The sequence below is a fragment of the Taurulus bubalis genome, assembly GCF_910589615.1.
Source record: "Taurulus bubalis genome assembly, chromosome: 5".
In the NCBI taxonomy this organism is placed as follows: domain Eukaryota; kingdom Metazoa; phylum Chordata; class Actinopteri; order Perciformes; family Cottidae; genus Taurulus; species Taurulus bubalis.
Window position 1 is genome coordinate 20,429,431 of NC_136593.1, and position 14,542 is coordinate 20,443,972.

Here is a 14,542-nt window from a genome sequence, read left to right on the forward strand (position 1 = left end):
AAAAGCAAACCGGCTGATGTGCCGCGGCCTCATTTATCTGTCCGTCATGTGCTTCCTCGTTTGTTTTTCTTTCGCCTGCTCAACGCGGCGATAGCGATACCGAGCCGCTGCCACCGTTGGTACCAGATAAATCGACCCCCGCGGGTCCTTTTTCCACTTCAATCGATGCGTTGGGATGGCGGTTAGAGCCTTTCCTTCCATTTATTGGGAAAAGAAAAGCTCCCTAAAAGTAGCTCTCGAAACCACCTCGCTTGTCAGTCACTAGGTTTTGTCTAGTTCACAAACTCTGTTGAATTACGTTTAATGATAAAAAAAACACATTTGCGGAGTGCGTGGCTTGCAGTAGCGAGAAAGTGAGATAACACATGAGGCAGAAGAGGAAGGCTCTCTTCTATCCTCTTATGTGCTTATTAAATCACAAAAGCACTTGCTCATTAAACAACCATATCCGTATGAAGTAAGTACTTTATTGAGGCTCAGCACGTTCACATAGTAAGCGAATACAAGTCTTTGTAGACAATAAGGTCATTGAGAGGAGGGTTGAAGCGTTCGAGATCGTTCAGAAGTGAAGTCATTAAAAAACTAATAGTCACGTGTTCTTACACAGCGAATCAACAGTTCAAAATTCATTAAGGGTTCCACTCTCTGGTTCCACTCTCTGGTTCCACTCTCTGGTTCCACTCTCTGGTTCCACTCTCTGGTTCCACTCTCTGGTTCCACAACATCCGTCTCAGCAGACTCATCGCGATCCTCCCACGTCCGGGACGATGAGCAGAGGGTTTCTGCGAGGGCTCGGCTCCAACAAAGTCCCGCCGCTGCTCTCGCTCCCGGCGGATGTTGCGTCCGCTTTGGTCGCGGCGCCGTCCGCCCGGGAACGCGTTCTCTCCGCTTCGCCGCAGCCGGAGTCCTGGGAGATCGTCAGCTCCTCCGCCACCCGTTCCCCCAGCTCCTGGATCAGCAGGCTGGAGCCCCGCGAGGCTGAGGGCAGGGCGTCCGCCTCGCTCTCCGCTGAGAGGAGTGCGCTCGTGGGCTCCCGGGGGATGGGAGAGGCAGCCGAGACGAGCCGGGGCTGTAGAGGGTTGTCCTTAGATGCCCCTCCTCCTCCTCCTCCTCCTCCTCCTCCTCCCTCGTTGGATTCGGTGCGGCTTTGCCCTTCAGCCGCAGATTCCTCGCTCTCATCGGACGAGTCACCGCTGCTGCTGCCGCTGGAAGCTTCGCTGCCGTCTCTGTGGGATATTGGAGCTGCTCCCTCCTCCTCTTCCTCAGCCACCATTGTCGCTGCCTCCTCTAGCTCCTCTAGATCCAGCTGCAAGTCCTTTTTCCGCATGGAGGCTTTTTGTAGCGTCACGGCCAAAGCTGACATCTTCTTGGACCTGAGGAGATAAAAAAAAATCTGTTAGTTAAAAATGTTAATTTAAAAGAAAAGTTGGACTTTGCCAAATAAACCCGGTGCAGCACAGCGCAAAGAGGGAAAATAAAAGAGACAGCAAACTACAACTTCATCAGTGGTACCCGAGAGAAAGAGAGTGAGACTGACTGATCGACCAGCTCTGCGCACTAAAGACATAGCCACAGGATAACCATCTACAGATCTAATACCCATTAACCATATCCCATTCTCATCTGAATGCTAAGTAGACCACGATTTGCCGAGGTGCGGGGGCTCAATGAAATATGGAAATATGGATGTTTAATAATGTAGGGAGATGAGCTGCAGTGATACGCTGGGCGCGTGCCTCCTCCTCCTCCTCCTCTTCCTCCTCCTCCTGCCACTGCTGCTGCTCTCCCTGCGAGAGGTGATAAGAGAGGGATTACAGCGAGAGAGAGGCAGAACCCCTCCTCCCCCTCCTGCGCATACAACCGCCCTCTCACTTTCACCTCCACATTCTGAGAGGCTAAGCCAACAGTTGGAGGCTGCAAACAGTGTGGGAGGGAGAGGGGGAGGGTAACAATCAGGAGTTTTTTTCCCCCTCTCCTTTTTTTTAGACCCACTCTGCAGTGCTTAGTTGAATCTAAAAAATAAAAATAAAAAAAGGACCAGTTGATAAAAGAAAAATAATCTCTGTTTTTTTGTCCGACAGACTTTACTGATCACGTTGTGATGAATTGAAGGGCAGAGGAGGAACATGAAGCGAAGAGCGTCTGTCTCCAAAGTAAATCATCTGTTGAGTGCTTGATGGTTATTTGGTTGTGCTTCAGGACGTATTATGCCATAAAAATCTTTCATTAAAAATAACTTCTTTCAATCTGAGCACCGCCCCGGGGCAATCTCCCTCTCTCGCTCTCTCTCTCCATCTTGTCTACTGCTCACCCTCTTGCGATGTCTATTTCTCTGTCTTTTAAAACATTTTTATTTTTTACATGAGCTGGGATGCCGACAGCAAGCACCTTTGATGTCCTCTCGTCAACCCTACATCTTCCTGGCTTTATGAATCAACCGGTACACGAGTTGAAGTGCGTGCGAGTGTGTGCATGTGCGTGTGTGTGACCAATCAGCCAAGGTCATCCTCGCAAAACCTCCAACCCGAAAGTTCCTGCACTTTCAGAGAGTACTACCCCACGGCTAGGGCTTATTTTTTTTATAGGGTAAAATGTCCTCGGTAACTTAATATCGACCCCTGGGCCCTCCGAGCTGCAGGCCACCGCTGAACGTCTCCACAGATTCATAAAGCAGTGCATTAAACAACGTGTCCGCCCCTCCCCCTCCCCCAGCTTTATATAGTTATGTCCCCACGGCAGACACAACAGGCTCCTTGAAGGGAGGGAAGGTGTTTTATTGCTGTTGAATGTCCTCCTACAAGGCGTTTGTGCGGAGCCATCAGATTGTTGGGAGGCCCCCGCTTGCGCATTATTCACGCCGGGAATGCCCGCCACGCTGCCAGAAAAACTTAAGTGGTCGCTATTCGTTGCCCAGCGCGGTTAAGGCGTGTGCACCGCCCCTATTGCCATGGTTGAGCTCTGCGGGTCACTGCGATTCAGACTACGTCCATTCAGGGTGGAATAAAGTGTGTGTGTGTCTGTGTGTGCGGAGGGGGCTACTCTTACGCTGCCATTCACATTTTCACACTGGGCTTCGCTGCCCTCTCTGGCCCAATTAACCCACTGCTGAGCGCCGGGATGGCTCCTCGTTAGCGCGCCGTCCTAATGAGCTCACTTTCCTGGTGAGTAAAGTGTTTATAGAAGCGGCGTGTAGGACCTCAGGAGGGACTATGCAAACAGATCTTATAGCACATTCTCTTCACCGTACACCGAGAAAGGAATAATCTTTTTGGGGGGTGGGAAAGGAGGGAGATGCCCTTTCTCACGTGGCGCCCTTAATCCCAAAAATGTTTTGGCAGTTTTCTCGGTCACAACGTGGCAGAATTTGGAGTAGCCAAAGTCGATTTACCCAGCTAAGATGCTTGGGAAACCTGCCAGCTCAGAATGTAGAAAGAAAAAAAAAAAATCCCTCCTGTGGTTTCAGTCGTGGAGCTGAGAGCGCGACTGAAAAATGCACGACATTGTCAAGCTACCCAACCATTCAAATACAACCCTGAGACACTGAAAAGAAAAGGCATGTACGTACATTATGAAGCAAAAAATTAGATTGCTTCTTGCATTAAATATGGTAATATTCCGCATTACCATATTAATCCTTTAATGCATTCGATTGATCCTACCGACGGGTATTATTTGTGCATCTAAAGCCTAAATAGCCTAAAATGGCCCACTGCTCTGTGCCACAGAGCTCCTATTAAAAATAAATCAATGAGCCCCACTGTTGCACTGGGTGACATGTCCCATCATTACTGTAGATGTTTGACCCGTCGATGTTTGACCCGTTTTCAATGACTTTACATCTTCGGTGGGAACCAACGGGCCACAGGCAAGAGAAGGGAAGCAATCGTTAACCGTGATTAACCTTAAAAGAGTTCTCCTGAGTGACAGGATTACAGTATAAAGACTCGGATCGTATGTCAAGTCAAGTGAAGCTTCATCTTTAGCGTGTTAGGATACAAACATTAACTAATTATTGATAGTTTTCGAGGTATTTGGTCGTAAACCAAAGGGCTGGACGAGCTGAAATGTTGGCCTCATGGCACTGGATCGAAAGTTAAGGAATCTCCAAAGTGGTGGATATCTGTACCAATTTCCATGGCAATGCATCAAATAGTTGACGAGTCAGCCCCATCCAGAGTGGTGGACCGGACCGACACGGCCATAACGTCTGTTAGTTCATGGAGTAGCGCATAAATGCACCAACTTCCCCAAATCAATCTGTGCATTGCAAATCAAAAGACGAGGGGGACACCTTACTTTCCACACACAATCACGTCCGACACTGGATTCTTCTGGATTCTGCGGTCTCCATATGTGAAAGCCACTAAACACAGGCACAACTTCTTTTATTTTTTTTTAAACAGTGACAAATGGCCCTTTCCCCCACACCCGACTACAGGATATGAAGACATTAAAATTCTGCCCCGACTAATGATGACGAGTGTGCGCGGAGCCCGTTTCGGTGCCGCGCTCCATAAAAGCCACTTGAGAGCTTCCTGTATCGCTCCAGCTCGGGCAGAAGAGCCTCCTGCAGCACAGCCACTTCAAAGACGGCCCTGTATTCTCTTTCCCCCCCGTGGGAAGTCATTATTGAGTTAGCATTGGGGAGGCGCGCTTGTTTTCTCTCCCCTCCTTTGCTCTGCGGTTGGAGAAGCTCAGCCTGCGGTGGATACAAAGGCTCCGACCAGGAGGGGGAGGGATAATGTTGTACACAATCCAGTCATTACTGCACCGCTGTTGTGGCTTGCCTTCATTAAACTGAGGAGGGCTGGCTTTTTCAAGGTTGGAAAACTTCTGCTGAGACAAAGACGCATCCATCTGCCAAAGTCTTTAGATGAGAAAGGGATGTGTGTGTGTGTGTGTGTGTGTGTGTGTGTGTGTGTGTGTGTGTGTGTGTGTGTGTGTGTGTGTGTGTAGGAGCCAGAGCTAAATTACAATCTGACATTTCTTTCATCGGGCTCGTGTTCATTGTAACAGCAACTCAATCAGCACGTCTGTGCTCTTGAAAAACATCGCAAGATAAAGCTTGTCTTCAGATGTATAAATCTGTGTAATATGAGCACCAGATTTCCTCAGTTTGACTCGGCATCCTTCCCTAGCTGAGGGTGGGGGGGGGAGGGAGATAAAAGCCGCTGCCGGGAGATGTGATCTGCCACTGTGACTGAATGCTGGAAGAGTCTGAGGCACTGGATGCCACTTCGATTCCAGAAATGAGAAACGCAGATGTATTTATTTAACGCGCTCAGACCTGGAGCTGCCTTACTGGACAAACACTGATTTGTCATAAACATCTGTTGATTGTCAGGTATTGATGCTTTCTTTTTTGCAGCTTTGGACATCATTCATATCAGCTGTAATACAATCTTTAACGATTTCATGACGGACCTTTAAAGGTTGTACAGAAAACACATTGCTTACTTGTATCAGAAAACGGAGGCACTTTTTTTGCAGTAGCAAGTGGCTTGGCTCTGGAAATGGCGATGTTTTGTGGATGGCCCATAATCATTTTGGGGACTTTTGGTAAGGATTCATTCATGGTCCCCAGAGGATGAAGCCTGGGATTTTTGCCTGGGCGCCACCAACGGGTTGACATCTGTCGTTTTAAGCGAAACCTTTCGTCAACTGTATGATGGATGCCATCGAACGCTGTACGTTCATTCGTGCTCCCCAGAGGATGAAGCCTGTCGACTTTTCTTCCGCCTCAAACGGGTGGGTTTGAGTGAAATGTTTCGACATCTATTAAACGGATGCCTGTGAAACTTTGTACAGACATTTATGCTCCTCTGAGGATGAACTGGAATAATTTTGAGGATTCATGTTCAGCATGCTCCCAGAACTCACCTTCTACCTTGGCGAGTAAAATGTGAGAGAGAAAAAATTACAAATCTACAAAAGATGTGGTTTGTATTTTCTTCAAAGCCCCAGCAGAATGGAAGTTCAAGCCTCTTAAGCTTCTGGGCTGTGACGTATTTCAAAGCAAAACGGAATATTTAAGTGATGTACTTACAAGAGGGTGTTTAAATCAAATGCAAAGGATTTGATTTAAACCTTATTATACATGTGATCGGACCACTTAAAAAGGGCCGCTCTATTCGCGACAATGATCCACAAATGCAGTTTTCTTTAACCGGTGTGGCGAGCTAGTTGCCCAAAGTCTCACTTAACTTTTTTACTTATGTAAAGTGAGTCATGAATCATGAGAAACCAATAAACAGGAGAATAGCTGAGGATGCAGATCCAAAAATACAGTGCATTTTGTATTTCGCTGGGGGGGCTTTAGGCTTTGGATGTGACGGAGCACATAAAGGAATGTGGGAGAATTTTGTAAAAGCGCATTCCTGTTGCATTTCCCACATCATCATTTAAGTTCATAATTAGAGTTGAAAATGTAATCTACAGCATCTTTACCGTTGCAGGGCTTTGGTCCGTTCTGGGCTAAAAAAAGTCAAAGCCCTCAGGTTTATTTAAATGTTGTTTTTACATTGCAGTGTGGCAAGATAAAACTTTCGGGTACACTCATTCAGCTCATTATCGTTTCCTTTCACCTTCTGATTTATGTCCTCCCTCAAACATTAAAGCCCTGAAATTGTGTCAATAAATGTTCACTGCGTCTGCTTCACATTCAACTGTTAATATCTCGTTTATGCCTCTCAAAAGGGACGGGAAAGCTGACGCTCACAGCAGTTGTTTAAAAATCAGCGTCTGCTCAGACGGAAAGAAAACCCCTTCGCCGTAATCAAGTGTAATAACTCCAGAGGGCACTTCAAACATGGACGAAGGAAATTATGCAAGTCCGTGTTTAAGATGAGCCTGTGTACTCAAGACAAAAAGCTGGAGTGGCCTCACGCTGGGAGGAAATCTGCACTACTTATCCCCGTTAGCTGGGAGACATTTGCATCTTTGTTCTCCCCAGCGGGGGCCTCTCGGAGCCCCTTCAGCGCGGAGGCCAACATCTGATAGAGCGGCTCCATTATCCGCTTCAAAGCCGCCAGGACGGCCGTTTGACAGTTGCGTGACGCTGTCTGGTGCTTTTCAAGCAAACGACTGGTTGTCACATCAGCTGTGTGGTTGGGGGAGGGGCTGCCAGGCTACGAGACAATTCCACATTTTCTTCTACATCGGGAGCATAACGCCACAGAAGTAGCCCAAAACGCCGAATTGGAATTCTCCGGGGTAAGCCCAATAACGCTATAGCCGATGGGAAAGTCTGGGTAAAGGGTGCCTTTAGCTTTAAGATCAAAAGAGGTGTGCTGAGGTGAAATGACCAGCCGTGCAGGACAGGGTTGGGGGGTGTGGGTGGGTGTTCACGCCACGTGCACTCTCAAAGCGTCTGACGCTTACATGCTGACCCCGTAATTGACCCGAAACGTTTCCCAGTTGTTGGAGCTCCAGATGCGGGTCTCTGCGGGGGAGCTGCTGCCCGGAGCTGCCGACTCCCTCAGTGGCCACGCGGCGCTGAGGGCGAAGGTGAAGAGGAGGAGGAGTGTGAAGACCTGAGGGCTGCTTCATCCTCCAGGAACCAAAAGGATGGTCTCGGGATAATGAATGTGTACGACTTCCTTTGTTGTTTTCATGCGGCGCTGCACGCATTCTTTTCTCCTTCGTCCTCCCTTTCTTTGGTGAAAACGACACCCATAGTTTTGTGTGTTTTTTTGTTGAGGTAGTATAGTTAGATAGTTGACTAGCAAAGCCTCAACCATTTCTTGTAAAATGTTCCAGTCTCTGGAGCAGTGTGCGATTGTTCGATTCCCGCAGTTTCAAAAAAAAAAAAGAAATTACAGCTTTTTTCCTTTTCTGCTAATGACTTCATATGGAAACATGAATCTCACTTCCATTCTCCAAACCGCGGAGCACAACGCTTGCATGCTGCCATGTTTTTTTTTTCTTCTGCTCGATTCTAATTGACCCAATTATTAAAAAGGGGTGGATGGCTGCAAGTGAAGCAGCGCTGGAAAAGGAAGTGAAAGCCCTTCTGATCTAACTGAGGTACGGTAACACGACACCAGGCGTGTAGGCTTCGTCTGTGCTGGCTGCCTTGAATCTACGCTGGCCTCTTTCCAAGCTTTCTTTTTTCTCTCTCGATAAAAGGGACGACAAAGAAGAGAGAAAGTGAGGCCACTTGCTTTTTCTTCGCAGTCCAGCAGCTCTGCGGGGGGCTTTGGCACGGGGAACCTCGGAAAGCACAGCCTGAAACTAATAGACTGGCGACTGCTGCTCCAGTTGGAAGATCTGCTGGCAATAAATGGGACCGGGCGAGCGAGTGAGTGAGGGGTTGGAAGTTAAAACAGTTTCCACGAGGAAAATCAGTGTTAAATTCTGGAACAGTGCCAACCCCAGCCCCCAAAAAAGAAAAAGACAATGCAAAGAGCAATTTGCTTTGAGGTCGCGCCCTTGATTTCAATGTGCAGGGTTCTGCTCCGACTGTCTCGGTAAAGGTGGGGGGGCGGGGCCTAAATCACACTGAAGCCTTTACGACGTTGTAAATTTGAGACCGATGCCTCCAGACAGAGAAACTTTAGTAGTCGAAAATGCATGTGGGACAGTCAGGATATTAAATAAACAACCCCCTTTCTCACAGTCAACATCCATCATGACGTCCATCATGCCCAGCTGATGGCGACGGCACGGAGTGACAAGACACAAGGATTGCAAGATGGGGGCGGGGGGGGTAATAGATTACATCTCATCTTACCGCTCGGCTCCCAGAGGCAACTCACTTAGCGGAGGATGACAAACCCTGTGGGAGGAGGGGAGGGAGGGGGATATCTCGCGCCGAAGAAAGCAGCGCCTACACGATCCGTCATCGAACCTGTCAGGCGGCACAAAAGGAGGCCGCCACAACAAACAAGCGCGTGCGACAGAGGCGGGTCGGTCCGTGGAAAACCGCAAACGCTCCAAACCTCAGAAGAAAACTAAACCTGTGTCGCTTTGCATTTCGACTGCAGGCATTCCTTTGATATCACACTCGCGAAGGCTGCTTGGAATCCCCACCGAGCAAGAAGAGTTTTGGAATTGGTTGCTTTTTCAAGTGGTTGGAGGCGGAAGTGGTTTTTCCCCTCTAATCCGAATTTTTTGTGTTTTAGACAACAGGGCGGCTTTTATGTGAGAATATAAAAACTTCCTTCTTTCCGTTATTGACAGGAGAAAAAACTCAAACTGAAAAAGGGGGGAAATGTAACAATTCAATCACAGGTCGCTGCCACCGGAGCACAGGGCTAATCTATTTAATGATCGCTGCCGGGTGAAGCAGGAGTCGGCATGTTAGGTCAAACTGACATTTAGTTCCAATGAACAGGCGGACGAACAGAGAGGAGGAGCAGGGGGGGCTTTAATAGTGGAAATGTGTCTTTTCAGCCAGATATCTTCCCTACCACATTAAAATGTCTATAAGTTAGACATCTGGTACATACGTGGTTGAGTTGTGTACTTACCACAGAGGTTGATCATTAGAACAGGATAATCAATAAAAGCGAACCGCTCCGCTAATTGTTTCGCTCTGCCTGTTTTAAGGATTTGGGAACTTTTTGTAGATTGTCAGACTGACTGAGGCTGCATCCATGAGCCAGTACATAGTAATTCATAAAAGGGAACAGCGGTGTCGATTCTTTTATTTATTCCCGTTTTCCCGCTCACAAAATAACCAAAAAGAACCGATAATTAGTATCGATAAGTGTACTAGTTTCGATAAAATCCAAACAATGCCCGTCACCAGGGGTTACATAATCCATTTCTCTGTCAATGTTGTCCCAATGCCTTTGCTCATGCATCGTCTGCCAAACGCCACTTTTTATATCCCGTTTACAATGTTTTTAACTATATATTTTAAGTGGATGAAGGGTTTTAGTCATGGGACATCTGGATCGTAAGTTATTAGAGAAACGAGCTGAGAAAATGTCCGGTGTCCACAAACCAGTGTTTGAGAGACACGTTTTTCTTCCACTAGAACATGCTTTATTCTGTGGGTTTGACAGTTGTAATCACAGTGTCCGTTTTGGAGGAGAAAATTCATGATTCGACTCCCGGTAAAAGAAGCGAACTGCAGTGACAACAATGGTGGGAAGACAACTCGGCCTCTTTTTTTTGTTTTTTCTTGATTGAGAGAAAGTTATATACATTAAAGATTCCAGCATCTGTAGCATTTTTAAGAACAGAATTCAAGAAATCAGTTGTGAAAAATTTAGAAATGAGTATATGAGGTGGAGGAGGAGGAGGAGGAGGAGGAAGGAAGAAGAGGGGGGCATTAAATCCCTGCAGACCTTTTATCCTGTCTGCATCTGGGCACCGAGCCTACAACATCAGGCACACATTTTTCAACTGGGCTTTTTCCAGGCGAGCGCACCACTTGGCTGAACCCTGGCCAAGAGTAAAACAGGGCTCATTACTGAGCCATGTGCTCGCGGACTCACATTTGAAATGTGTAAGCAATTGTGAAATATGGATTTTGGGGGAGGAGGAGGAGGGGAGGAGGGAGTAAGGAGCCGCCGAAACCGATATCATTTGGAGGAAAAGTGCGGATTTCGGAGCGCTTGGCTTGCGACGCTGCAGCGTGGAGTCACACCCACGGACGACAAGGGAAGATCCCCCGACCCCCCTCCCCACTCGTGCGTTGTGCACATTTAAAAAAGTTCCACGCGGAGTGGATCTGCCGAACACGGACGGCTATTTAAAAACCCGCCGATGATCACGGAGATAAGAGAGATGTGTCAGATGTCTCGCTGGCTTTGGTCATTCAATTGGCCCTGCTGTGACAAATGACTCGCCTAATCCTCTCCTCTAAAGCACTGATGCATCACAGGGGCAGAGTGGAAGATGAAGGTCTTTGAGGTGTGTGTGTGTGTGTGTGTGTGTGTGTGTGTGTGTGTGCGCACTCACTTGACCCTCTGGATCCAGATGCAGTAGTCTGTGATGTACAGATCGTTCAGTATGTAGGCCGGGTCGTTCTCTCGGAACACTCTGTGAATATCCAGCAGGCATCTGAGGACACAGGCTTTCCCTGGGCAAATGGAAAAACAGTGTTATTGGCGCTCGGTGTTAAGGATGACAATGTCTGCAGGTAGACACGGGGCGCATCTGAAAAAAAGAGCTTGCAGCCGCCTTCCCACACATAAAAGCTGAGGTACAGAGGGATCAGAAGGGAGGGCCGAGCTGTGGAGTAATTTGATCCGTGCGCTTTGAGAAGCGTTCCTGAACCAAGAAGTGGTTCGTCTGAGACAAAAGACAACAAGCTCTGTTATTTGTTTTGCCGTTCAGTCTGTCGATTTAAATAGTGTCTCTGTTCAGTACTTTGTCTAAAATGGGTTCGCCTTGATCGGTCAAAAATAGCGCTGGATGCGTTTGATGATTTTCCACTTGACTTGCCATTCAAATGTGCCAATGCAGCATCACTACGGTCTTAATCGGAATTATTGAAATCTGACAAACCCAAGGGCCTGATTTAAATTATTTTTTTTACAGTAATCAATAATTCAATGCAGTGTTTTTTGTGTGTACACGGTATTACACGGTATTAAATCCAACACCGGGCACTTAACTACACAGCTTGAAGCGCCCGGGGGGCTCTCACATTTTCCAAAAAAAATCCCGTCTGGTTTTAAATGAAGGGTATCAACATGTCAAAGCCTTCAAGCCCAGAGGGCTGGGGTGGTGGGGTGGTCGAGCAAATCCCAGCGTATAACACAGGTGCAATCTTATGCCGGCGGTTCTGTGGTATATGGATTTGCCACACACTCGGACTCGCAGTTTAAGCGTTTGAGTAAATTCAAGTCGGCCACTTGGTGTTGATGTTGGACACAGCTACAGACGAGTGAGACGCTGCTGGGCTTATGCTAAAAACAAAAAACCTTCGAGGGATTACTTTGTCCCCCCCTGTCCTGAAATGCAAATGTCCCGCGCTTAAAGAAGATGTATTCGTGGGTTTTATGCAACTCTGGGATTGTTGGCAGCAGAAATCAAGATAAGACTCTCAAAACCGTGGCACGTAGAAGCGCAAATATCTGCACAGCATGCGTGCGATTGAGGAAATATGGGCTCTTTGGGGACGTGGGTGAACCGATGCCTGAACAACTCAGACAAACAAACAAACAAACACACACAGTACAGAAACGGCTTATAGGTTCGTCTACACACAACACTTCTCCTTTGAATTCAAATCCCATCAAATTAAAAACACGTCAATCACGTTTTTTCTCTCCTGGTTTTTCCGTTTGCTTTTGGGGACTTCGTATGTCACGAGACTGACACTCACTTCAGAACACCATCCATGTGGAGCAAGAGGAAAGCGAAGAGGTTGACACGCTTGTTGTTTTACGAGGCGGCGACATGGTTCGTGGCCGACACCTGCACTGCCATATGGATCATTTTAGCTTCCGACACCACAAAAGGCATCACATGGAATCTCTGTTTGTTATTCTTGCAGATGATTCCTCTTCCCCTCCCCCGCCGCGGCCTGCAGCGTACGACAAGCCAAACAAGCCACAGCACTTCTCCCTCCAATCAGGCGTATAAATAGCCTCATGATGTGGCCGGCGATCCATCGAGGGCGAAGGACAGAAAAGGCTCCCCTGCACCTCCGCGGAGCCGGTTGGCGTTGTCCAGACACATTCCAGACTTATCAAAATAAACCGCAAACTCCCAGTGAGGAAAGCCTTAAGCAAACATTTGGTTCCCATTTAAGAATGGGATCGCATGCAGGGAACTGAAAATCGGGACTTGGCTCATGTGCGGCAAACATACACTCGCTTCCAAGATTTTTGTTTTCTCTTTGAGGGAAGATTCATGAGTTGTTCGTAGGGAAATCGGAGGAAAGGTCGCTCCCAGTGCAACACTGGCTAATTACGGTGAGATACCCGTAGGCAAGGGGTCTTGATTAGGTGTAAGCAGGTTACCCAATGAGTGTGTGGGGGAGGGGAACAGTAATTCCTTCACGGCTGCCAAGTGTGGAGGCTTGTATAGATGCTGAGGTGGGTGTGAAGTGGACCAAAAACAAAGCCTGCTGTGTCTTCTGGACAGAAATGCAGAGATTCCAAAAACTGCAGAAGCATGCTTCCATGCTTTATTCATTTGGAAATAAAGCATGCCCGCCACCCCCCCCCCCATGCTTTATTTCCAAATGAATGAGTGCATCAACATTATCGTTCATCCAGCTTGGAATCCGTTTCGTTGGACGTAAAGAAACACATCCTATGAAACGTGTCTTATGCGTCACCCCCATCGATAGTTTATCTTTTGCCTTCCACCAAATATGTACTAGGTGTGCTATAATAGTGAGAACATCATCCGTTTCAGAGAGATTGGATTTTCAACTCTCCTTTCTGTTGCAAGCCACGGATTAGATTCATCATCTCTGGATCTGCTTGTACGCAGCAGTAAGGGTGTAGAAGAAAATACTGATACACTCAAGTATCGCAATATTGAGCTTTATGTTTTATGATTCGATACTGTGTTGATTCTCAAAAATTGTATTAATTTTTTATTAATAGAAAACAAAATGTTATGTTTGTTGTTTTCTATATATATATATATATAGTTATGCACCTTTCACCGAGTCAAATTCCTTATGTGTAACTTACTTGGCCAAGAAATGATTCGGAAAGATTTGCGGTGGGAAGTTACTCATTTTGTGTTGTTTAATGTCCCCGACCGCTAGACAGCAGCACTAATCTATCTCCTGTATGCGTATGTGTGTACTATGACAGTTTTCCTAAAATTGGAATAAATGAAACAGAATGGCATCACCTTGCTTCAATATATCTCATTATATTGCACTGTAATTCATGAATCTTGATACACATAGTGGAAGATGCTTGCCAATACACAGCTCTCCTTACACAGTAGTAAAGCATGGCATTTAGTTTAATATGAGAAGCCAAAATTATTTAATTTGGGATGATTGCATTACCATATGAACAGAACGATTGTTTTAAGATAACATCTCTACGAGGTAGGACACTACTTCAATTATTAAAATCGTGACTGAGGGAATTGCGTGGGCCAAAAAAAGATGATGTATTAAAATGTCTTTAAACAGAGCTCATTATTTGAACTTCAATAATATTGGGGTTCCATCAGACAGACTTCCAGTGGATTTTGTGAGTAAAAAAAAGGAATAATCTCAAGAATGCCGGGAAAGGACGGATGCACCACAAACACATTAGTCTGTCATCTGCAGAGAGAGAAACGGTGATGACGAGTCTAGTCTTATTGGTTTGATGACTGATCACTGCCTTAATGCCGGGGCTAGTGGTTCCATTGATAACAGATATAATATAGAGGACAGTGCTTTCCAGAAATGTGAGAGCTAAAGTATTTTTTTTCACTCCGATGAAGAACATTTCGTGTTATATTTATTCATCGTATTTCACAGTTTATAAGAGCAAGAACAGCCGTGAGGAGGAGTTCTACATTTGTCTCTGATGAAGCGCTTCACAGGCAGGAGAGGCACATCAAGCCAGCCGTGACCGCGGCACCGACGTCCCAATCTCCTTCAAATATATCGTTCAATAGT

General features: G+C 46.7%; 1 protein-coding gene across 1 annotated transcript in view; it reads right to left on the minus strand.

Annotated features, from left to right (window-relative positions):
• Positions 1-463: 463 nt before the first annotated feature.
• Positions 464-14,542, minus strand: part of shq1 (SHQ1, H/ACA ribonucleoprotein assembly factor) — a gene marked incomplete at its 5' end in the record, with an annotated part of 29,527 nt that continues 15,448 nt past the window's right edge. Inside the window, 2 exons of the mRNA XM_079217657.1 lie at positions 464-1,373; positions 10,912-11,032. Coding sequence (XP_079073783.1) covers positions 740-1,373; positions 10,912-11,032 — 755 coding nt within the window. The 3' untranslated portion in view covers positions 464-739. The remainder of the gene's footprint in view (positions 1,374-10,911; positions 11,033-14,542) is intronic.